A 25,461-nucleotide genomic window follows, 5' to 3' on the forward strand; every position below is an offset into this window, starting at 1 on the left:
AGATTCTTGGTTATCTGTTTCATTCTGCTTTGTTTTTGTTCTATGACCCCTGAGATAAACAGGCTTAAGACTCACCATCTCCTCTCTGTGACCTTTCCCTTACAGTCCCTCAGGGTCTGCTCCCAGAGAGCTCAGCAAATCGAACTATATATAGTAGTTGGTGAGACTGTGGGTTAGTTAGTTGTATATTGTTCCACTACCTTTTGCATTTTTCTTTGTCATAAACACTAGCAAGTGACCCTTAACCTCTGTTTTCTACTTGCAAATTTTTTGGAAGAGGCCATCTATATTTTCACAATTTTTCCCCTAACTCCTTAAAATATTAAAAGTGCTCAGTACAAAAAAAAAAAAAAAAAAAAAAAAAAAAAGTGCTCAGTACAGAGCTTCTACTCAATAAATGCATTTCTCAACCATTTTCCACCTTTATCCCAAGCGTTATGTATTTCCCTTGAAAGACATGTTTCAATAAATTCTTATTTCTACTTCCTTGACTACATGATGTATGTGGAACCATGGTAATCATATACAAATATAAAAAATTAATATAACATATGTGTGTGTATACACACAGGCACTTTGGAGAATGCTAGTGACTGACAAAATGAATAATAAGATAAAAGTTGTTACTATTCAGTGACTATGAGGAAAAGTTGCCAAAATTTTTTAGGCACTTGAAGTATATCACCAATAAAATGAGTTTTAAATTTTCTAACATTTTTAATAAACAAGACTAAACAGTCAAAATTGTTCTTCAGAGAATAATCTTACAGAAAATACTCTGTTATCTCTTCCAAACTTTTTGTGGATTTTAATTAAGTACTATTGGAGACATAAAGGATAAATAATATATATCACTATTCAAGTCATGAAAAGATTTGGAATTTTAAAGTCTTGGTTTCCTGCATAAATACCATTCCCTCAAGTATTCCCTGCTAGGCAACAGTAATGGATACGTTTTCTTTTGTTTCCGATTATGTCTGAAATTGCTTTATAACCCAAATGAAAGACCTTATAAAAAATGGACAGAAATAAAGTATACTGCATTCCAAGAAGAGATGTACACAGGAATCCAGCATGTCTTTATGCTCCGAGAAAATGCTATTCTTTAAGTCACCTAGAAATACTGAAATGAGCATTATGATTTGCTGTGGTTCTATACCATTCACCTCTTTAAGGATCAATATGAAACATTACACAGCAACTACAATACTGCATTTTAGATTTTTCTATATTAATATTTTTCCCACTTTTGGCAGAGTATTTTCCCTAACAATGTTCTGCGCCCCCAAAAAAAGGAGATCAAGTCTTCCAGAATCTTCAGCATAGGTGGTGAGCATTCATTCAATGTACAATTAAGTGCTCATTGGCTACAATGTACTGATTACTGATTTAAAAGTCATAGCAGTATCAATAATTGCAAACACTTTACAGAGTACCTACAATATGACAGGCACAGGGTTAAGCACCTCAAAAGCACTTTCTCATCTCATCCTCACAACTGCCAAGTACAGTCAGTGCCCACTCCAGAGCTCAGAAAACGAAATCTTATAAAATGTAAAGAAATGACCCACTTATACAGTGAACAATAGGTAAACAAACATGTGAACCTACAGCTTGAACCCAGAATAAGCTCGATTGCTAATATGGATGTCACATTTCATATGCTCTTATTTTACTCGTTCTTAAAATTTAAAGTATATATGAGGGGAAAATAACATTTTTTTTATACTAGTGGAGATACAAAAACAAAACAAAACAGATTCTTCCCTTGAATTATTCTTAATAACACTCATCTGATTTGCCCCTAATGTTCTCCAGTCAGTTTAAATAATTTATACTGATTTATTTATCAAATACTTATTATCTATTTTATGGAATGCTCCATAACACTTCCATTGATTTGGGGGTCATGAATTTGCACAATACCCATCTTTTATTCATCTATTTTTCCATCTATAATCGTGCCATTTCATAGGCTTTCAAGTTTTCCCAAACATGAACTATCAAACTGGAAATTAGCTACTAAAAGTAGCTGATATTAAACTTTTCCCATTACTACTAATATCTCTGCCTTAACTTAATCGCTGCTGTATTCAGGTATGCCTTGATATACATAAATACATTGTTAAAGCATAATTTACAGATAGATCTTTAGTGTTATATAAGAATTCTTACCTTAGCAAAGGGATTCATGTAAAGTTTCCTTTTGGAACTGAATTCCCCTTGTGAATTTAATGTTTTGGTTTCTAAAAATTAAGCTAAGAAAAAAATTCTTAAAAATTTTAAAGCATCTCTTAAATAAAATAAGGTACATGGATGATTGTTTTAAACTTTAAAAAACAATTGTTTAAAACTAAGATGAGAGGTATATACCACACAAAAGGAAAATAGAGATATAGTAATTATTAAACTAATATGAAAATTACAGAAATCCAGGAAGCAAAACTTAAACCAGCTCCTCATAACCAGCTCCATATTTTTTTCCAATAACTAACGCTCAAAAATGGTTTTTCTTACAACCAATCTCAAACATGACCTACAATGTTATTGAAGTCTGGCAGGAATATTTTTAATGGATCCTTTCTGTTTCCAACCACCACCAATTCCATATTAGTTGACCATACTTAAATAGTACTTTCCATCCACTGAAAATAGAAGAGAAAGGAGTCATTTTTATGAAGACCATGGCTGCAGATTTTCTTCAATAGAAAAGACTATGAAAAGGTACAGAAGAAAAAAATTGGACTCATGAATCAATTGATCTCAGTAAGTTACAGATGATAATACCAGACTTTTAATCATGATTTTACTCTATATTCCTTTCTTTTTAAAACCTCAGCTGAGGATATTTTTCCATTTTAGAGAGAGTGGAAGGGAGGAGGAGAGACAGAGAGTGAGAGAAACATCAGTGTGAGAGAGACACATTGATTGGTTGCAGGCTCAAGACCTGGCCCTGGTCATGCCCTTGATTGGAATTGAACCTGTGACCCTTCAGTCTGGGGGCAGAAGCTCTATACATTGAGCCAAACCCACTAGGGCTTCTTCTATATTCCTTTAAAAAAATTTGCTTGCTACTATGTAAAATAACTTCTCTCTCTCTCTCTCTCTCTCTCTCTCTCTCTCTCTCTCTCTCTCTCTCCTTATTTATGCCCCTGTAGCAATAAAACGAACACAAGCAACCAAAGTGTCTTTGGGCCTCTCTTAGACTCAGTACCCACAGCTGCATAGTGAGAAGGTCTCTAGGGATTCTCCCAGCTCTAAAATTATATGAGTTAAAGACCTCTTTCTTAAAAAAGAAAGCTTTTTATCTAGATTGAACCAAACGATCTGACTACTGGACTCTGAATTGAGCAACATGAGAGTGTTACTCAAGAGTCAAGTTACACATTTTCTATTTCTCTTTCATAAACAAATGTATTAAAATCCCATATTTAATAAGAGTATGCTAAGCTTCATTAAATATTGCTTAATCTGAAGGGCAATGCCCTTCAGCCAAGGTAACTAGAGGCCAAATTCCGAGGATGCCAGAACTCAGAGGGACAGGAGAAGTCCTCAAGCCAATTTCCTCGCTTGACAGATAAAGAAACCGAGTCACTGAGAGGCCCTACGGCTCCCAGGTACTTGCAAACAGCAGTTAGGCTACCTAATTTTCTTTTCTTCTCCTTCAGCATGCTGCTTCAATCACTGTGTGGCACAGAGTGAAATTCTACATCAGTAAACAAAGGAACAGAAGAAGGTAATTCCATTACCGGGCCACTAAATAATTTAGAGCCTAATTTTTCTTCTTTTTTAATGCAAAGACCTTATGTTCAGAAACTTACAGTTCAAAGTACATTAACTAAAACCATGTCCATATGTAGATCTATCTTCTCCCATAAGCATCTTAAGAATATAGGAAACAAAAAAAATAATAATTTATCATCCGACCCTAGAAAACAAAAACTGAAATTAAAAGAAAGAATGGAGTTAATCTAAATTGTATATTTTCATTCCTTCTAAAAAGGATTAAATAACAGAATTCTAAATGGTTTGTTTGTACTTTCCATGCAATATGTAGATTAAGCATGAAATTCTGTTTGGGACACTTTGACATCTGTTTTCAGTGCATTACAATGAAATCTGGGGACTTGATACATACATTTGCTGTAATAAAACTGTCACTAATCAGTGTTTTCCAAAATATTGCCCATAACTATTACTATTCAGTAGTCTCATTTGCATGATCTAATATTGTTGCTACATCGTGTTTTTCCCTGACAGTGTGTTAGCTGGTCCCAGGCACATGGTCTAAAATGGATGCAAACCACTCAATAATCTCTGCATTTCCCTAGAACTCTGTGCATACGCATGCAATCTGTCCTAAAATTGAACTAATCCCTCATCCTTCACAAAATATTTTTCCTGTAACTGGAACACCTAAGACTGGATTCCCGTTAACCGCAATAAAGAGCCCACATCGAGGAGGAAATTGTGCCTCGTGGGGCTTCCACAACAGAAGATGTAAACATAATCCTAACTCACAAGTCCCTTCAACAAATCTGTTCCATGCTGCTTGCTTAGTGGATGCACAGTCTGTCATTAACTTACGCCATCTCTATGAAACGCTGGACAAAACCAAAGCAGACTTTAAAACGGGGTCTCCTTCATGTTCTCTATGATTAATAAATAACTGTATCAATGGCAGGTACCAAGAGACACCAGCTCACAAGGTGTTAACACAACCTCCTGCATTATTAGATTTTAAAAATGCTTCCACGTCATCTTGCATATACTGTACCTGGTGGGTCATGAACAAAACCTGGATCTCAGGGAGAAGTAATTCTGAGAGCCCAAGCATGGTATCCACCAAAAAACAAAAACTTACTGAAAACAATGTATCTACCTATGCTGACTCGAAATGAATTCCATATTTTATCAGTTCTTGGAATCATATTGCTTAATGGTCCAATATAATTTCCTTTTGTCCTCCTATGAACTCATCTTAAACCTGAAATATGTTTCTCTAGACACATGTTTTATATTATACAAATGTTGGATACAAAAAGCAGATTAATTGTAGGCCCTAATGCTGTGTTTGTTAGTACTAAGAAGTCATTCCAAATGTTCCAAAAGAGATTAATGTAGTATAACAAGTCTATTTAATTATTGTAAGACCAGTGATCCTCATATTACTATAAGCAGCTTTTCCCTTATTTGGAGACTGAACAGATACTGTTACATGATAACTGTTAGTCTTATCCAAAAATATTAATGCTTCACCATCAGGAAATTTAAAGAAATATGTTACCATGTCCAGGAGGCTCTGAAAGACAACCAATATTTAAGAACCATGTACGCATTGCCATTTTGAGTCAACATCAACTTTAAACCATGAGTGTAAACAAAGCTTTTTCCAATGAAGTAGAAAGACAAAATACCAAATCCTTCTGCCATCAACAGCAATGCATTTTCTATATCTTTAACATTTTCACATGCAGTTTGTTTCCTGAACTAAAATACATGCATTTTAACTTTTGTGTATTGCATGAACAGAACTAAAAAGCCAGGTATATTCTCAAAAAGAAAAGGCATGACACAGATTATTAAAAATTATGTGCCAGAATCTAAACAAGCTAATCAATGTTCTGATTCTGCTTTCTGTACACCCTAGTTACCCTTTAACTGATGAACAAACAGTGAGGTAACTTTTCTTATTAACTCCTGGCTAGAACCCCTTGGCTGTGATTATAAAAAGGCTTCATATAAGAGTATGAATTTTTTTGTTTTTTTGCACTGCATCAATGTGACATACAATTTAAAGTATTTCCCTCGTAGGGATTGAGGATATGGGCTAATCTGTCCACTTCCCAAGCCTGCTGTGCAGAGTGAGGGAGGGGAGACCCACTGGCCCTGGACAGCAAGCACCATGACTAGTTCCCCAAGGATCCAGCCCGCACAGTGGCTTCATGACCACATGGATCCAACCAACCAGAGCCACTCACGTCCAGCGCTAATCCCAAATCTAGTTTGGAAAGAAAAAGTAAATGTTTTACCCACTTCCCATTTTGCTTCCAGTTGTTCTTAGTAAAAGTGAAATCACTGTAAGTAAGAAATATTAACTTTTTTCCTCTAGACATCATTTAATTAATTTTCTCAATGCCATAAAAAGGACGAATGGGAAAGACTGACTTAAAAAAAAAAAAAAGAAGAGTTAATGGCAATTAAATCAAAACAATTCATGTAACTAATTAAACATCTTGCATTTCAACCCAACCAGAGGTCATTTTTAAATAAAGACATGTTCAGGCTTAGATCTAAAAACCAGCAGCTTGCTCTCTTCAAGAACAATCCAGTCTAGCCACATCATCATCACTTCTGTCCAACTAAATCTAAAACATAAGTGTAGCGCTCCCAAATGTTGGCAATTTAATTTTTTGGTAAATAAAAGTCTTGTGCTTTTACTGGAGTGCAATGGAATATAGAAAATTGCAATGAGTTACTTGCTAGGATACACTTCATTCGACACAAAAGTTGAGTTAATTACTCAGAGTGCCATTAATAAAATTATTTTATTTTATCCTTCCAAATACTCCTAGATTGACCAAGAAATTAATTCCCTGGTAATTCTGATATAAAGGATTGCTAAAATTTACACAGCAATTCCAATTTAGATCAATTTCAAACTACATACAACTAGCTAACTTTACGTGCTTGCATTCAGAGGATTCACTAACAAATATCTATACACATTACTGTGATCAGGACTTACATTTTCTCTCTGGAATGTCTTATCATTCGAAATATATAACAACTAATTAATTGATGATCTCATTTAATGCCCAACCCCTCCTTCTCTTCACTATTGGGTAGTTTCTCTGGACGTCTACCTTAGGTTATGTCCCTTTACAGTAACAATGGCTAGAATTGACAGTATTGCTTTCACTTACCCTAATTATTTCATGTGATCCTAACACAGCCCTGTGACGTAGGCTGCTTACGTGACTTGACCAAGGTCACAAAGCTGATAAAGGGCAGAACCAAGACTAGAACCCAAAATGTCAGATTCGTGCACTTACTTTCTATGCTCCACAAAGACCGAAAAGGCGGGAGGGAGGGAGATGGGCTCTACTCCAAAAGCAATCCAAAATTCAGAGAATGACAGAATACTTTAAATTGCACGCTATTTACTCAAATCTACGAATGAGCCCTCCTTCTCATGTAATCCCTGCAAGATGTAAGCCCCACCTCTCTCTTTGTTTCTCTACCTTCCCTCCAACTCTGCAGCACAAGCATGTACGCATGCACGCACCCATTACCCATGGTCCAGGAACTTAACCTCTTTAACGCAACAGCTGAGATCCATTTCAATTGCTTTCAATGGAAGAACTCAGGCAGACTTCTGGAAGAAGTCATAGACATTTTTTAAATCCTCAGGGGCTGGTTGCTGTTTTTGTACCACAGCCCCACTGCACATGATCCATTAGCCCACTAACCACATCCCAACCCAACTCCGCGTCCGCACTACCACTGAGGACAGCAGTGCATAAGAAAAGGGCACGAGAGCCCAGACCGGTTTGGCTCTCGGTGGATAGAGTGTCGGCCTGTGGACTCAAGGGTCCCAGGTTCGATTCCGGTCAAGGGCATGTACCTTGGTTGCAGGCACATCCCCAATAGGGGGTGTGAGGGAAGCAGCTGATCCATGTTTCTCTCTCATTGATGTTTCTAACTCTCTATTCCTCTCCCTTCCTCTCTGTAAAAAATCAATAAAATATTTTTTAAAAAGAAAAGAAAAGGGCATGAGAGATATTTTCTAGTCTAGATTGGTTATTGTAGGAGAGGAGAGAGAAACAGAGGCTACTGACTGACTAAAATCTGGTTCAGTGTATTTCCTTCACCCTCTCTCCTGAGATTATAGGATGCTGGATTATCCATATATTTAATGCTGAAAGCATTTAAATTCCTTGATCTTGGGAACATTCCTGGGGGAGAAATAGTTTAAAACAACAACCACCAAAGAAAGAGAAAGAGAAAGAAGAAAAACCCTCTCACCTGCCATTTCAGATGTGTTTTTTTAAAATGGGAATAGAAAAATGGAGCGCTTTTTCCCAAGGTTCTCTTGCCTGCAACCACATTGTGTCTCATCTGTCAGTGTACCCACACACATGTATAAACAGTATGCGACATACCAGTCAGGAAATGCACATTCTAACTTAAACTTCCTTTTTTCCTCTAATAATGTAAAAATAAAATGTAACAGCTTGGATTTTAAATATTTAATCTGGCAAATATAGGAAAAATCATGAACTACAATGTCATATTTGGCAAAGAAAAAATTTGGTAGGATAAAAATATCTGTTTTAACATTTTAGAAGGCATTTCCAATATTTTAAAAATAAAATTATTTCACTGCTGCAGAAGAGAACAGATATAAAATTCTCTGCTTTTGCATATGAGCTCTTAATAGAGAATAGAAAAAAACACAATTTTTATATCCATTAAAATAAATATTTAATTTCTCATACTGGCAAAAATCCCCACAGAAATGAAACTTCAATTTTACTAATGGTTCACTACTATGTCATAAAATTTAGCTATTTAAGTCACAAAAAAATAGGCTTCCTCTAAAATTATGTAATGAGATGGAATACATAAAGTGGCAACATTACTCTCATTTTTATTTATTTTTTATTTTTTTGTCCTACATGTTGAGCATACAGCTTTTTCCAAAAATGGACCAAAATTTATAGGGTGAAGTTTAAAAGTCAATCGTTTTCGGACTTACACATTGGTAACCGAAAGCATAACTGAATTTACCATGTTTACCCTATATAAGAACAATAAAATATTTTTATTGTAACAGCTGAAAATGTTGAAAAGTGATTATTAAGGAAGCCATAAATATAAAGAGCTGAAAAGTTGACCTCAGAAGAGTGGGGGAAAGGAAATTGTGATATGCATCATCATAAAACACGGAAACTGAAAATCTCAGCAGAAGAACTCCAAAAGCCTCCCCAACCCAGAACACTACCCCTCACCTCCTACAGCAAGGGGGGCTGCAACTCTGTCCCCATCGCTGTCCGCAAACAAAAGAAACTCACTTCTCCAGCCAGACCATGTCACACAGAAGACGGAGCTACTGCAGAGGGACGCCTCCAATCCACTGGGGTGTAAAGTCAGGGCTGGGGCTTTTTGTCAGCTATTACCATAAAAGAATAAGAGGAAACAGTGACATTGCTACACAATAGAAAGGTCAAACAGCTTGCAGCCATTTCATGACCCAGACAAGTCAAGGTCAAAGGACTCAGGTAGCAACTTAGCCAGGGCATAAGTTACAGCACAAATGAATTGTTTTAACACATCAGCTTTGGTCAATTAAACCTAACAAGGCGAGTTGCATCACGTAGCAGGGTTCCTGACACCAAGGCCAGACGCTGAGACCGACCTCATAAAACAAGGCTTTTAACATAGCATAGCAAATTTAAGGTAATCCATCCAGAAACTGCAGATGTCAGAATAATAAAATACAAGTTGTCCTAAGCAGGAACATTTTTCACACTTTGGAATCCACTAATAGAGGGGTATAGACTTCATATTGACATCCTCGTGTTATTAACATAGACGTAAACGTAATCCCCTACGCACATGAATTACAGAATTCGCCCTCTTTCAAATAACTTTCTTAACATCTGGGCTCATGACTAGATTTGTGTTCTAAACTCTACCATTCCTGTTAACAGCAATTCATTTCTCCATGTATTATTTTTTCCAATGGGAGTTTTGAACAAGAGAGTTTTGGAAAAAATAAAATTCAGCTTCATTCAACATCAGAATATATATTTATGTCACAATATTAACAGATGTTTGTTAAATGCTTTTGTGTGATTTTGTGGGAGATCTATGTATTTTAAAATTCAACTGGATACTATTTATTGAATTTTCTATTTTGAAGCTAACCAGAATTTTAAAACTGCATATATTTGGGTTAAATAATCTTTTTTTCAAAGGCAATTCTGATTTTTTCTTTTTGCACTTACTTAAACAAATCCCATTTTCAACTGATTTGTGCTTCAGCCATAACTTACTACATGCTCTGAACTGACTTAAATTTCTGAAAATATACAACCTCCAGGCAACTCTCAGCTAGTAAAATTACTTCATCCATCACCCCATATTTTCAATTATATAGTCCTTATTCAGAGTTCTTTAATTTGTCTGTGATTCATCAATGCTGTCCTGTATAAACGATCATTATAAACAGAGAAAATATGTGTATCTAAGTGTTTTATTACAAACCATATATTTATGCACAAGAATAGTTTGCATTCCCATCTTAGAATATCACTTAATTTAAATTTCCAGGAAAAATTTTTTTTGAGGGGGGTACGTGTGGCCTTCAATTCAGCCTCAAGGTCTTTCCACCTCGTTGGTTAATTGGTAGCCATTTCTTCCAATTTTCTGAATAATATAACAACCAAAAAGCCCAACCATTCAAGTCCCATTAGCCTCACATCCTGTAATGCTCAGGCTAATACAAGCTAACCCCACAGACTCTCTCCTCACTCCGCACACTTAGTTTTCACAAGTTCTCTGCAGTCTGAGGATCTGTTCTCTAGGCCAAATCCTCACAACTGAATTCAGTTAAATTAACCACATCACATAATTAGGGTTCAAGGGCCCAAGAATGTACTTTAACATGAGAAGACATACCACGCTGCCACAGAAGTGAGCGTGATTATGAGGAAGCTCCCCTCTTGCTATGCTTGGCACTGAGGCGTGCTGCTGTAATAACTCCAGTTTCCGATCGCATAACCACCAGTCCTTGAGATTTCTAAAAGTATTCCTCCTCCACAAGGATGGGGGGGGGGGGGGGGGAGTTAGAAGACTTTGCTTTGAACCTTATGCTGGCTAACCATTTGCTCTGCCGCAGCACAGACACTGAAAAACGCCTCAGTGTCCCGAGTTCGACTTGCATCAACCTCAAACTAGCAAATGCTGTTCTTCGTTACACGCTGCAGAGAAACTCAACCCCCCCCCCCTCCCCCCGAAAGCTACTTTCAGAGCCAGGGATCTCCCTTGCCTTCACCCATAATTCACAGGCATTTAAGAATTTCCTATTTCAATGAGAAGGTAATGCTATTTCCACCCTCTGCAAATCTTAAGCTTCACACAAAAGCAATCATTAGCCCTTTTATTATAAAGTTAGTTATCATGTAAGCCACTGGGATGACAGAAATGAAAACTTATCTCAACTGTAGGAATTCCAGAAGATTCTGATGCAGCTACCCAATGGGTCCCTCCCTCTTTAGATGCTTAAATTATAACCAGTTGGCAGAGGTGGGAAGAGCCAGAGCCCTCTAAAAGAGTTCTTTAAGGAGCCCACTGCTCTAGGTTTTCCATCCACCGAGCATAGTGAAAGTCAGATAGCTTGGGTTGTTGTTTCAAATTGTGGTGCCAACTTTAAAAGGAAAAAGTTCATGGAGGATTCATACTTTGATTTCCTTTTGGCAGTTTCCTCTCAAATTCAGGGAAAAACAAGTAAATTAAAAAATCCTACCAAATCTATATTACATTTATCTGTAGACATACTTCCAAGGTACCACAACCACTTCAAAAACTTTAAAGAACTAAATCAGGGGCAATAAGTGGGCTCCCTGGATGGCTCCTGCCCAGCTCCAAGTCTCCAGGCACCTACTGCACTGTTCGAGGGGGGAGTTGGGGGGGGGGGCACCTTTTGGAAGCCCAACCATCATCCCCTGTCACAGCAATTCACATTTCCCCCAAATTACCACTATTCCTGAATAACGGACATCATTTCAGTTCTTTTACCTATGGAGTTCTTTTGCCACACAGGAGGCAAAGTGTACAACATTTGCAAATCCAAATCTATTATCTAGATGAATATTGTTATCTCAAAATATGTAGGGCTGTGTGTATGGAGGGACAGTACAAGTGTGGAGAGGTGTCTAACACGGTCACTGGGATATTTACTAACCTTTGCTGCCTCTAGAAAGTGGGTTATTATAGTTTTTAAATACCCAAGAATCATAATTGATAGTACAAATGAGCCTACCTCTTTCTCTCCTCTCTCTCCCTCTCTCTCTTCTCTCTCTCTCTCTCTCTCTCTCTCTCTCTCTCTCTTCCCTTTGAAAAGTGAGATCATATTAAGAGCAATGCAAGAGCTTAGTTTGCCATATCAGAACACAGATGCCAAGCCTCCCCAGCTGGCATGTGGGGCCTCGGAGTTTAACCCTTGAGTTGTCTGGCCATACCGTCTCATGGCAGGGACATCATGGCACAGAGAGCAAACTGCTGGCCCCTCAGACCGTGTTTTCTTCTTATCAGTGAGAAAATTGCTAAGTATCTTATCTTACAATATATGTTCCCACAAAGGTCTCATTAAGCCTAGGCATCAGACATGCCAACAAGAGCCCTTCTTTATCTGGTGAACTGTGTGCGAGCCAGAATGCAAACAAATGAGCACTAGAGTTCAGGAGTTCAGTCAAGGACAGGATGCGGGATAGGAAAATTTAGCCTTTCACAGGGCCAGCACACCCCAGATCATCCTCATTTTAACACATTGTGAAAGCTTCCAGTTCCCCATGATGGGAAATACCTGCAAACGAAGTGGAATTTATTAAAATGTTAAAAAGCCCGCTGTCAACTCGCAAACAATTATCTACTTAAGCTTTTCATAAAGAAATAATTGTTGCCCCCAAAGGATTCCAGAAGTCAGGGACTGAAGGAGGAAAATAATTCCTAGCATTCACTTCCTTGCTGATGGTATGTGACAACCAGGAAGGGTTCCGTTTCAAAAACAAGCAGGATTACAACCTCCCCTGTAAACAAGTCGTAGTTTTCAAAACTTCAACGTGTACTTTAATGAACATTTAACCATCAAACAACAGCAGTCGCCCTCTAACTGTGGATCGCAGTTTTCAGGGGGCCACGAGGCTAAAGGAAATGCCCCTCGGCCGGGAGCCATGAGGTTCCTGAACTCTCGCTAGCCTCCAAAACATGTTTAATACGAGGGCAAAGTACAGTCCAAAAATCAGTTAGGCTGACTTCCTTCAAACTCTAATCTGTTAAACTCATGACAACAGTGACTACCTCTTGAGCTCTCTAAAGGTCTCCGTGTGTTGTGACCTCTCTCTTTCCTCAGAACTCTGCACTGCCTCGGAGAAAGCCCAGTCCCCACTTCCTCACCCCACCCGGCTTTCTTTCCCCTTCAGGCAGGGCCCAGCCTGGCAACGCAAGGCCTCCCATAGGCCAGACTTCCTTCTGTGCAGAGCTTTGGGTAGAACTGCTAATCCTTCTGATTAATTAACCAGAGAATGGCAGTTGACTAGAAAGCAATATTAATGCTAACTGTCTAGGAAACTTCAACCAAAATTGTTTCAGCCTTTTGGTTGGCTTTCCTGGTGTGCAGAACTGTGCACTGAGAATTTGGCCAGGTTTTGATGCAGCACTGAAACATTCAGGGATGCCGGATTTATATCAGACCTTAAAAACACAGGTTTCCTCCTCAAGGTTTACTCATATATATATATATATTTTTTAATCATTTACACTAACTGGAAAGAAAAGTGAGGTCCTCTGAACATGTTGGTATACATTTTGGGAGTGTGGGAGTGGAGGGTACGTAGTGATGTGACTGAAAGAAAGAGTCCTAATGAACACACCGCACACCGCTCCATTTGGCTGCTCCTCCACACCCTCCTCCTAGCACAGCCCGAATCCTATAGGAAGCACACGTGTGTCTCTGGAAGGTGTGCTGTGCGAGGCTTGCCTGCTTTTTGTGTGTTGTTTTGCTTTGCTTTGCTTTCATACACGCAATAACAAAGACAATATGGGGAAGAGGTACCACCTGCCCAGGAATCATTGGACATCTTTAATATCTTTGGGAAAATGGAGGCCCCTTTAGAGGTTTCTTCCTTTCTTTCTTTCTTTCTTTTTTTTTTCTTGCCTTTAATCTGTCCCAATCTTAAAAAATAAAAAAAAAAAAGTAAAAAAAGAAAGAAAGGGTTTTACATTAGCTAAGGTTTGCTGCAGCAAACAAGCAAGCAGCTTTCATTCAGGGATTGTCAGAAACTTTCCAGTGTGCCCACTGCAATGCGGACGCCAACCAACGAATCAAAGGCATTCAGCAACTAGACAAAGAGGGTCTGATGCCAACCTCGGTGCCACTGGCAACCATTATTGGCATCAAGCACACTGTCTGCCTTTTTTTTCCCCTCGCCTGGCACTTCACAAACAAAATGGCGGTTCTTGTAGCAACGAAACAGCCGAAGCGCAGCCCTCTGCATCAGTAACGTCCAGTGATTTTATGGATTTAAACGCAGTTACTCCCAAATGATGTGTATATTTTAGGTAAAGTGGGAGGGGTTACATAATGTTATAAATGACTCTACTGAACATGACCCTTTGCTAATGTAGAGAAATAGGAAAAATGGGCTAAATTGCGGCCAACCAGTCTATATGCACAGAAGAAGCTGAATAACAAAGAGGTTGAGCTTTAAAGAAAATACTGCCTTGCGGCCATGTGATGCAAAAGTCTAATGAACTATATATCAAAAATGATTTCGAAATGCATAAATTTTCCCCAAAACCATATCAGATGCAGATGTAGCACTATAGCTTGTGTCAAAGCTATAGTAACTCTTTCCACATTTAAAAAAAAAAAAAAAGATGAGGCTTCTGGGCATGAAAAAAAAAAAAGTGTGTGTGGGTTGAACCAAAAGAGAAAGAGGGAAAAAGAAAAGCATAGGAAGTTGGTCAACAATGGAACTTTATTATATGTTGGTCTTTATTTCATCCTGGAGAAGAGATGCAGTTTATGATCTTGTATAAATAACCAAGAGGACTATTGACATTTCTAGATCTGGAAATTGTCAATATATTGTAACATCACTCCACACTGCAATGCGGATGCCAACTAACAAATCACAGGCATCCTGAGCTAAACAAAGAGGGGCTGATGCCAATCCTGGTGCCAGTGGCAACCATCTTTGGCATTCTCCCTGTTCTCTCTCTCGTTTTTCTCCCAGTCGTTTAAAAGTGAGGCAAGAAAGAAAAAAAGGGGGAAAGGTAATTTTGTTGCTCATTCTATGGCAAACATCACATTTTTCTTTTCTGATTTTTCTTTCATGTTTTTCTTTGTACTTCTTTACCTGATATATAAAACAGACTTAAGTGGGTTTTCTTGTACTTAGAGGAGAAATAAAAGGTCACTGTGGAAAACAGGCAGCCCTCACTGACTGCAGACTTATCTTTTAAGATGCCTTCATTAATCAACTGCAAAACGACATCATTAACCTATATTGGCCCAAAAAAAGTTTTGAAAAAGGGAAAACACAAAAGCATCCTGATGTAATTTTTTTTTTTTTTTCAAAGAAAGAGCCAACAGATGTTAAGAAGAGATGATGTACTGGCAGGTAGGGGAGGATACAAATTAGATGCACAGGGTAAAATAATGAAAGGTTTTTATGATGGAGCCTCGAAACAACAGCAAAATCAATGTTGGCTCTGAAAATGTGGTCTCCAAGAGTTGCTTCAAACTTTATGATTCTCATGACTGATGGTGCAATGCAGAAAGCATTTTATGCGTTTTTCTTTCTTTCTTCAATCTATCTTCACAAATCTAAGGGATATGTTCTTTATTGTCAGTTCATCAACCCAGAGAATTGGCTGCCTGCCCTGGGAGTGGATGTACATACGTGCACACCTCACAGACTAGTCTTCAAGCAAGTTAAAATGTGAGCAGCAGTCAAATGCTTGCAAATCGTCCCTACACTGCACTAAAAAGTTACATGACCCACTTTTTAAAAACTTTACTTCTAGCCTTGACTTTCACAACACAGTTACAATATATTTACAGTCAATCCAGCACATACATACAACCCACCTTAAAATGTCACCTCCTAGACAGCTGCCAATCAAATTAAGTATCATGTGCTACTGACCTTTTATTTTAGGACACATAGGGTGAAAAATACATATTTTCCCCAAACCATCATTACTTGGACTTTAATTCTTAAATGCATAGAAATAATAAATGTGATGTTTCTTTTTTTAAAAAGGCAGTATTTCCCAATGTATGATGTCCAGCACCATTATTTAAAATCAAACTAAAAAAAAAAAATGTTAAATGACATTTAAGCATATCTCTAAAATTGTATCAAGGAAAGATAAAGACAAAAAGCACATAGTAAGTTACCTAGATTTATGAGTCAAAGAGTAATTTTGATGTTTTATCTTCTGAGGGATAATAAAGTTCATACCACTGTATTAAATCCCACATTTATTTGACAAATATCAGATAACCGTCTGCCACCTGACTATCTATAGGCCATTCTCCCTACCGCCAGGCCAAGTTAGGAAATAACACACCATGTGTAGCAGATCAAACTTCTGCCCACTTTTGGTATGCTGTTTTTTAAAATAATGTTTTACTATGGACTGTTACTAATACCAGGCCATCTATATCCTGACACATTGATTTGAAGAAAAGAAATTCTCACCCACTTAAGGAAAATATGTGAAGAAAAATAAAAATAGTAAGGAAACATATTTCATCAACTCAAAAAACACTCAGCAAAAATATCACCTATTTTTGAATTATTGAGGCAATATTTATATCACTCTCTTTATCAAGTATTTTTTTTTTAAAAAAAAATAGGTATGGTGTGTGGTTTCTGCATTCTTTTTTAGATTTATTTTAAACCAGTGTAACTGGTCCACTTTCTTTTTTTGTTCTATCAGGAGAGCTGCAACTTTCCTCCTCGGTAAGTTTTATGAATTTACATTTAAGTAAACTAACAATATTAAGTGTTCCAAAGTCACTCTGGAAAAATATTATGACAAATCATTTAAACAACAATAGTCCACTTAACCCACCGAGAATATCATACAATCAAAAGTAGGTACTGATAGAAACATTTAAATGAAGTAAGTCTAGGTCTGCCATAAAATATACTCTCTGACATTGGCTATCTGAGCATTTTGTAATAGGAAATGTTAATTCTATTTTCAGTGCAATAGCACGAGATTCGTGCACGAGGTTCACCTCCCTCATTAGTTCTGAGGATAATACAAAGATCTTTTTAAAGTGCGCTTCAACTATTCCTAAATAAAGTTACATTTTCACATTGAGAAAAGATGGTGCAAGGAATGTAGCCTGAAGACAAAACGGCAAAGTGTAATAAACCGAATTTTTTCAGGCTATTCTGTGCCTTTGAAAAAAAGGTGGATTTATTTCAAAGACATTTGCAAACGTCTCTCTTTGGGGTCTTTCTTTAAATACCCACGCCTATCCAGGTATGAGAGCGCCACGTCTATTTCCGGGGCTGGCACGCGGCAGTGGGCACCTGAGTGGAAGACAGCATGCCACTCTGCCCGGAGGGGGTAAAGGGGGAGATCTAGGGGCCTCCAGGACCGTTTAACCCGAGCCAGACATCCCGGACGGGGGACTTGTGGGCAGTGTTTGCGGTGCGAGAAGAAAGAACAAGCTGCTCCTACCTTGCTCCTGCACGTAGTAGGCCAAAAACAAATCAAGCTCCTTAACTGACACTGTGATATGATGTGGCTGGACACAAAGTGCTGGGTTTGTGCAATGAGGGGATTTCATGAGCCGCTCTCCATCGGTACTTTCCAAGGGGATGCCTTTGAACAGGATCACCATGACTAGATCCAGACGCCAGACTTTGTCTGCCTGTCGCAGGCAGTCGATTCTCCTAATCTTACCCTTCTGGTCGGGATTGGATAAGACACAGCACGGGTGCTTCTTGCCAGTCACGGTGAGCACAAAGTCCTCTCGGTACTCCTGGCGGATATCTTTGCGCAGTTTGGCCAGGAGCCTGGACGCCCACTTCTGTTTGATTTCAGGCTTTTCACTGAGAAGCTCATCTTTGACTGCTCTTTCTTCATCCTTTGACATTCGCTTCTCGTGCTTTTTAAAGTACTTGCGTTTCCGAGCCTGCAGGTTGAACCAAGTGTAGGCGATTGCACGGACATGCGGAAGAAGGGCCTCAATGAATGGGTGAAATTCATCCTGCGGGAGACAAGGAAAGAGAAAACATACATGGTCAGTTTCGCTTTAAAGGCTCAAATTAAGTAAAATAAAATAATAAAGTAAAATAAAATAAGACCACAGTGCATTCCCAATTCAGCACAAAAAGTTACGCGTAAAAAATAATATTCTTTCCTTATTTAAAATGACCAAAACAGTAGAACGAGAAGAAAATCAAGTATGCCAAGCTGCCCCTTTTCCACCAAAATGCACAGGTTGATTCTCCCTCCTAAAATATAAAATAAGGTTTACATTTGTATTTCCACTCCGGCCCCATCCCCCTCATTCCCACCAGGCATCCTGCATTCTGTAAAACGTAAGCAACCAAGGTGCTTGGCACACAATTTAATATTTAAATATTGGATTGACCAACTAACACTACGCAGTACCATTTTACAAAGAACACAGTGAGATTTTTTTTTTTTTTAATCGGAGCAGAGCTGTTCAGAAGGCAGGAGCCATGCCACAGTTCATTTCTCTCCTCTGTGGCACAGAAACACAAAGCATATAGATGCTCAGTGTAATGCCACACAGTTCCCGCTTTTGGAGCATGCTCTCAGCAAGAGGCTGCTGGTGGCACAAAGAGCATGCGCCATTAAACTTGATCCATTTTCTTATCAAACGTCCAACATTCCAACACTGAAACAGCACCATTCCAAGAGTGGTAACTAGAGAAACCGGTATACAGTGAGGGAAAGTGGGCAAAGGACGCAGCCTGTGTATCAGTGTCCTGAACAGAGGTTTCCATACTTTGAGCAATGCATTCACTCCCTCCACCAGCAGGAGCCCCCACCACACACACACATACACACACACACACACACACAGGCACACGCACACACACGCAACACTCTCCTGCTCTCTCGCAGACACTCTTGCATTTTTTAAAGAAAAGTTTGTCAAGCTGAAAACGCAAATTACACACATGTTCTTGCGGCAGCTTTTTCTCTAGAATCTGAAGCCCCACAGCCTCAGTAAATTTGTTAACTGATCACATGAGTACAGCAATTATTCTAAACGCCTTTAAAAAAAATCAATCTGAGGTGAACAATGAAAAATGGCAACTTGGCACCAACTTTACATTCTTTGTGTCTCTGCATGTAGTGGCAGGGTGACACCGGGATTGCACGGCTGGTCACTCACTGCTTTTGTGGAATCAATATGATTCATTTGCTACGCTCACGAGCTCTCGGGCAGGATGGTGGGTGCACCTATCATGTGCTTGCAAGTCTGCGTGAGTGCGTACAGATGGTTTAGTAGCCTATCCTCTGAATTAAGTGGTTTTACCTTAGGCTCCTGTACTTTTCTCCCTGCCTGTTTCACCTAAGCCTTTTTCAGGAAGGGAGGCACAAGGAGTGGAAGATAATCTTTACCTACAAATATTTCAAGTTGCTTCCCAAAGCAGTCCGTGTTTCCCTATTTCCTGACGTAGGTAAAACCTGTCTCATGAGCTCAGAAAAAGCCCTTCACATCTTGTGCAGGCATATTGCACGCGTGCAATAAGCTAAGATGTGAAGCAAGTAAGAACTTCCACCGCGGCCACTTTTCTGGTCACGTTAACTGCATTGTCACTCCAGCCAGTCGCGAAATAACTTTCTCTGACTGATCATCTCCCAAGTTAGAATGTATACACTAGTGACGGTCACCCTGGACTAGGTGGAATCAATTCTATTTAACCAGCAGACTGATGAATTCCATTAGGTAAAGATGATAAAAGTACAACTAATGGCACTCTAACAAAGAAGGTGTCCCCAAAATCCCATGTAGTTAGGAATCCATTTTTTTATGATGAGACGCAAAGTTTCAATGCTAAAGACTGCGGCATGTTCGCCGTTTGCAGTTCAGAAAAGGAAGAGGTGCATGTCCCATCCAATCAAGAACGCAGCTATCAAGGGTTTTAACATATTGTCATAAAACGCTCCTACAGCAGGATACATATAAATCAAAATTTTATAACACTACAGAATACAGATGATTATATCACAGCATGAGGCATAACCAAATGCCATGGAGGAAATCATTAAACCGATCAGTAGTTTCCAGCAGAGATTCGAACAATTCAGTTACTATGCGAGCACATTAAACTAGGCCATGGAAAGAGTTAAACCACAATCTGTTCTTTGTGTGGGAAGGCAGCCCTGCTCACAGCAACCATAGCCCATGATAAGACCTCCCTATCTCCATACCCTTTCTGATGCCATGCTTTCAGCTCTCACTGCAACTACAAAAAGTTTGTTTATCCCCCTTCGAAACATATGCAAAGGGAAACCCTGCTCAAGGAAATGTGGGCTTAAACACGCTTTGGGAATTCACTTCCTATATACATAACCTGACTTTTAAACTATGATTTATTGATATGACTAAAAAACGTACATCTATACACTCATAAACTAAAAACTTGAGAATTATCAAGAGTACATGGAGGGCAGCTTTGTGTCACTCATTTTACCCTTTTCGTGCTTTTAAAAATGCAGAATTATTTTAACAGATATTAAGCAATGCGGGAACTCTTAAGTACTTGCATCCTTAAGTACTATGTTCAGTGACATTTCGTTTTTCTTATAAAGACATCAAACATATTTTCGATTACATTTGTTTGCGTTTCAAATCATCTATCACGTAACAGATCTCAAAATGTTAATAAATTATTTTAAACAATCCAACTGCAAGTTGAGGGTTGAATTTGGGATGTCTCAGTAAATGCACACAAAACAATGTTTTATGAAGTTGCCTTGAGTTTGTCACCGATGCTGCTAAGTAATGTTTTAAAAAATTGTTTTTATTATTGTTAAATAGGAGTAGCAAACTTTCACAGTCCACAAAGTTGCCCTAATATATTTCAGGGCTCTACTATTATGAGGATCCCATTCAAGTGAAGCACTTACTGATAAAACATGTCTTCAAAAAATGATACTAAGTAGAGGTTTGCTATGTCACATATATTTCTGTATTAGCATGCCTAAAGTGTCATCTCCTAAGTGTGATTGTTTTCTAGTGCTAAGTTGCAATATACTTTTCATAATTTTGAGTGGCATTAATATGAAGCACAGTAACTGTCTTCATCCAAAAAAAAAAGGTGATTAAGGTTTTCAAATGTCCTAATTAATAGATTATCACAATAACACTTTAAACAATTATGAAAATTATTTTTTAAAGCAAGGCAGTGATCTAAGATCTAATGGCTCTATATTATCACCTTGCTCTTCCAGAATTTTTATTAAAATACACTGAGATTCAACAATGCTCTTTTAAAACTTCTTTTAGTTTAACTAAATTGGTAAAGTAAATAACAAGTTACAAGTTTCAAATATAAAAGCAAACAGTCCTAATTCCACTAAAAATATTGATGTTTCTTCACAGCAACAATGGTTTCCATGGAAAGAATGGAAAATTAGACCGATATAGTTGGTAAAGAATAAATACTAGATGTTCTTGGAGTATTGCTATTTAACGATAAACCATTTAAAAATGTAACTACAGAACTTGAAAGACAATGAAAAAAAATCAATGCAAACATGCCAAGTGAAAGTTATATTATTAAGGATCTTACAGTAATTTTAGAAAAAGCAAATACTATCTTATATATGATGGTTCTTAATTATCCTTTTATATCTGATTCACAGTGATGTATAAATACTGATTTATAGATTCACTGATACTTTTGCATAACATTCTGCTACATATCAACTTTAACTGTAGCTCTTTTTGAATTAAAATCCTTTCTAAAAATCTCGACATTTCAACAATTGAAACTTTATAAAGTTTTCAACCAATTGAGAATATTTCTCTATTTTGTATTTTAAAATCCAAAAAAAGTGTTTTGCTACAGTTGTAAGGCTCTTCCAATACAAAACCAAATTATTGATCTGATGTAAAAGCAACATAATTAAGGTGCCCTTACATTTACAACACCTTACCTTACCTATAAAGTCACATAGAAAGTATTAGTTAAGTGAGAATTCTAAAGCTAAAATACCTGCTCTTGCATAGACTTTAAATCCCAAAATAGTTTTAATACATCAACATAGATTTACATTATTAAACAGTAGATAATATTAGTCACCACGAATTAGTGTTGGTGAGTATGTATTCTTGACTACTAATGTGATAGCAGAATGATGATGCAGTATATGCTTCAAACAGTCCATATGTCTAGAAGCTGCAATTTTATTTTTAACTTACACAAATTAAGGTAAAGTTAGTGAGTTTTCAATACATGTTTAGGGGAAAGAAAAAATGCAGTGTATGTAAATCACTAGCAATGTTTCTAAAAAGCCAATGCTGGGAACATAAATTAAAACAGAAAAGCAATCGTGTACAGGTGAGAGTGAGTCAGTACTTTGCAAGTGTAAAGCTCATCTCAATTTGTTTTATTTGAATAATGCTTCAATAATGTAAAAATAATATCAAATGGCCATAGTTTACCAGAAAGAGAAAAAAAATTCCTGATGATGGGTAATATGAAACGTCACTTTTACAATTAAAGGAAATTCGTTTTACCTGACACAGTTCAATCATCGTATTTATTGGTCATTATTCTTAGCTTTTAAAGGACAAATAGCTCAGCAACTCATTTTTCCAGTTTTGTTAAATTAAAGTGCACGTTTACTTGCTGAAAATAGCCATATCTAAGTTAATCATACTCAGATGCCAAACAAAATATAAACAATAAAAAATGTGTCAGCCAAAAAGCTACAGGACTGTATCCAATCACTGAATAAGCCTTATCATTGTTTTCATCTTCATTCACAATTTATGAATGCCTCAGTCCTTTTGAATCACAATGGCTTCTAATTGTCATACAATTGAAATCTTAATCATTTGTCCCTTATAAAAATGCATCATCGTGATATTGGAATATTTTTAAATTGCAACACACCTCAGAGGAGGTGACACTTCTTTTAACTGTTTAGTCTTTATGCCAATGTCAAAGAAAATGGTTATCGATGACCAATCATACTACATCCTCCTAAAAGCTAAAGTAAACTGTCCCACACCTCCAGAGGTTTAAAATACTGCTTCAAATAACAACTCAGAGCTAAGATACTGAGTGAGTTCCTTAGCTGGTTAGTTAGCTGGGCAGCGATGAAAACCACCCCCAGGTAAGTCTGTTCGGTCTGGTCACTTTTCCAATGGACCGTCTGGTTTAAAATTATACAATTTCTCCTCTTTCAAAAAGTATAAAGCCAGGATTTTATTTCATAACATTGTTCCTAAAGTCTTGGGACAATTTTCAACGTGCATATTTTTTTTTTTAAAAAAATGACTTTACTTTTTCCAGCATTACATTCTGCCATAGGAGCTACGCCTGAAGATCGTCAAATGAACAGGTCTGCACAAAATGAACGTGTTGTAAAAGTCCTTAACTTTCACCACGACCAGCTAACTGGCGTGAAGGTAAAGGCTACCTTTGTGGTGGGGTCACTGTAAACCGCCAAGTGCAGATCACGAAGGACCAGAGTTTCCGATCCCCAAATTAAGCAAAGGAATGGATCCCCCGACCACAACCTCCGCCTGGCTTCGTCGCCGGGCCACAGCCCGCAGCGAAGTCCAAAGGTACCCACGAGGACTCCTGCACGAGTCCCCTCGTCCAAGTTCACTGGTGGCTGACCAGGGCTTACTCCCTCCTAAAGCCCCTCTAAAGCCGAGGCTGCCCCAGTGCGCGCGAGCAAGAACCGGAGGGGTGGCGGGCACCTCGAGCAGAGGCGCCGCGCCGCAGCACGCACTCCGAGGGCCGCGCAGGGACTAGCTCTCGTGGGCCCGGGCCCTGCCCACCCTCGGCGGCCTCGCCCTGGCAGCACGCGGGCGCCCGCTCTCCGTGCCCGGAGCGCGGGGCTGAGCGCGCGCGGTGGCCGTGGGCTAGAGGCCGAGCGCCGGCTCCCACGCCGCCCGGTAAATCCCGTCACAACTCCCGGCCACTTTTTCGAGGGACGGGGGTTGCGGAGGTTAAGTTAAAAAAAAAAAGCCTTGAACTGTCTGCAGAGGAGAGCAACAAAACAAAACAAAGGCATTTCGGACTAGAGAGAAAGCCCCAAAGCGCGATCAAGACATGTACCTGAGTGAGACAGATGGGAGAATACATCATGACTTCGCCTTAAAAACGCACTTTCCAGGAGATGCCCAAGACAATCTTCGAGAAGCCAGAATTTCATCTATTCATTTTACAGTCATCGGAGCCCCGCGATGCGATCAATCAGGACGGGGTCGCTGGATCGCCGCAACTTCGCAACAAACCCAGTCCTCCTTAAATAGCCAAAGATTCAAGTTCACTCGGCGTGCTAGATTTCCCGGGGTGAAATCCAATCTACACTTTTAGACCTTGCCGTCCGAGCGCGCCGGCCGTGCTCTCCCAGGCCGCCGCCGCCGCCGCTGCCGCTGCCGGTGCTGGTTGCTTTTCGCCTGGGTTTGGGGATTTGTTTTCTGTTTTGCAGTTGTTGTTGTTGTTGGGAGCTAGGAGGTGCGCGAAGGATCGGTGCGGGTTGGATTGGGGTAGTGGTTGGTGGTGAAATGCTTTTTTAAAAAAGGCGGGGTGGGGGGCGCAGGAAAGAGGGCGGGAGCAAGAGCAGAGAGAATGTGTCACCGCACTGGGAAAGTTCAAGGTTACAGCCCGGAGCCCTGCCGCAGGATTCCCGAGTGGCGATCGCAGGCGAAACTTTGCCGCGATCCGACCATGTGTGTGCGCGAGAGGGAGCGTGAGCGAGTGCGCGCGGGTGGCGGGGCGCGCGCGGGAGAGGGCCGGGTGGGGGCGGGGTGGGGGGGGGGGGAGAAGGGAGAGGCCGGGGTGAGGGAGGGGACGCGAGCACAGGTCTCCCGGGTGGAAGAGGCTCCTGACGCGCGGTTCCCTGGCTGCAGCCGCCGCCGCTCGCGCCGGCTTCTCCACGCCCGCCCGGCCGCCCACCTCGCCCCGCGTCTGACCCGGCCGAGGGAGGAGGCTGCCGCCGCCGCTGCTGCCCAGAGCCCAAGGGGATCGGAATGAGCTCCTGAAAAAATCCCAAACGATAAATCCCGCTCTCCCGCTCGGCTCCAAACTCCTCTCTTTTCTGCTCTGGGCTCTTTCTCTCCCCCCCCTCCCTCTCTCGCTTTCTTTCCTTGCAAAACTTGGAAGTTGAAAAATTCACCGGTTCCACCCTCTGGACCCCGCTCGAGCTCTCTCCAAATCAGACTTAAGGATTGTTTTATTATTTAATTACACAATCATCGCTTTACTCCTCCTCCTGCAAACGCGCATTCCTTTTGCACCAGCCTCTCCACACCCCCGCCCCCCACCTTCCTCCTCCTCCTCCAGCTTCTCTTTCCCTCCCTCCCTCCCTCCCTTCTCTTTTCTCTCTCTCCTATGTTCTCTTCTCTCTCTCTCTCTCTCTCTCTCTCTCTCTCTCTCTCTCTCTCTCTCTCTCTCATTTGTTAAAGGTTTCATACCA

At 39.5% G+C, this 25,461-nt stretch overlaps 1 protein-coding gene across 7 annotated transcripts in view; it reads right to left on the reverse strand.

The window, feature by feature from the left end:
* Positions 1 to 24,827, reverse strand: part of NFIB (nuclear factor I B) — a 226,218-nt gene extending 201,391 nt beyond the window's left edge. Inside the window, exons 1-2 of one of the 7 annotated variants that reach the window (XM_070431689.1) lie at positions 24,099 to 24,806; positions 17,494 to 18,025 (exon numbers count right to left, since the gene is read on the reverse strand). In XM_070431689.1, the coding sequence (XP_070287790.1) occupies positions 17,494 to 18,025; positions 24,099 to 24,128 (562 nt within the window). In that variant the 5' untranslated portion in view covers positions 24,129 to 24,806. Of the gene's footprint in view, positions 1 to 17,493; positions 18,026 to 24,098 lie in introns of all 7 variants that reach the window. The other 6 variants (XM_070431690.1, XM_070431692.1, XM_070431693.1 and 3 more) reach the window with 6 other exon arrangements.
* Between the last annotated feature and the right edge of the window lie 634 nt (positions 24,828 to 25,461).

This window comes from Myotis yumanensis, unplaced genomic scaffold, assembly GCF_028538775.1.
Source record: "Myotis yumanensis isolate MYYU_CA2020_CCGP unplaced genomic scaffold, mMyoYum1.0.hap1 SCAF_12, whole genome shotgun sequence".
Classification (NCBI taxonomy): domain Eukaryota; kingdom Metazoa; phylum Chordata; class Mammalia; order Chiroptera; family Vespertilionidae; genus Myotis; species Myotis yumanensis.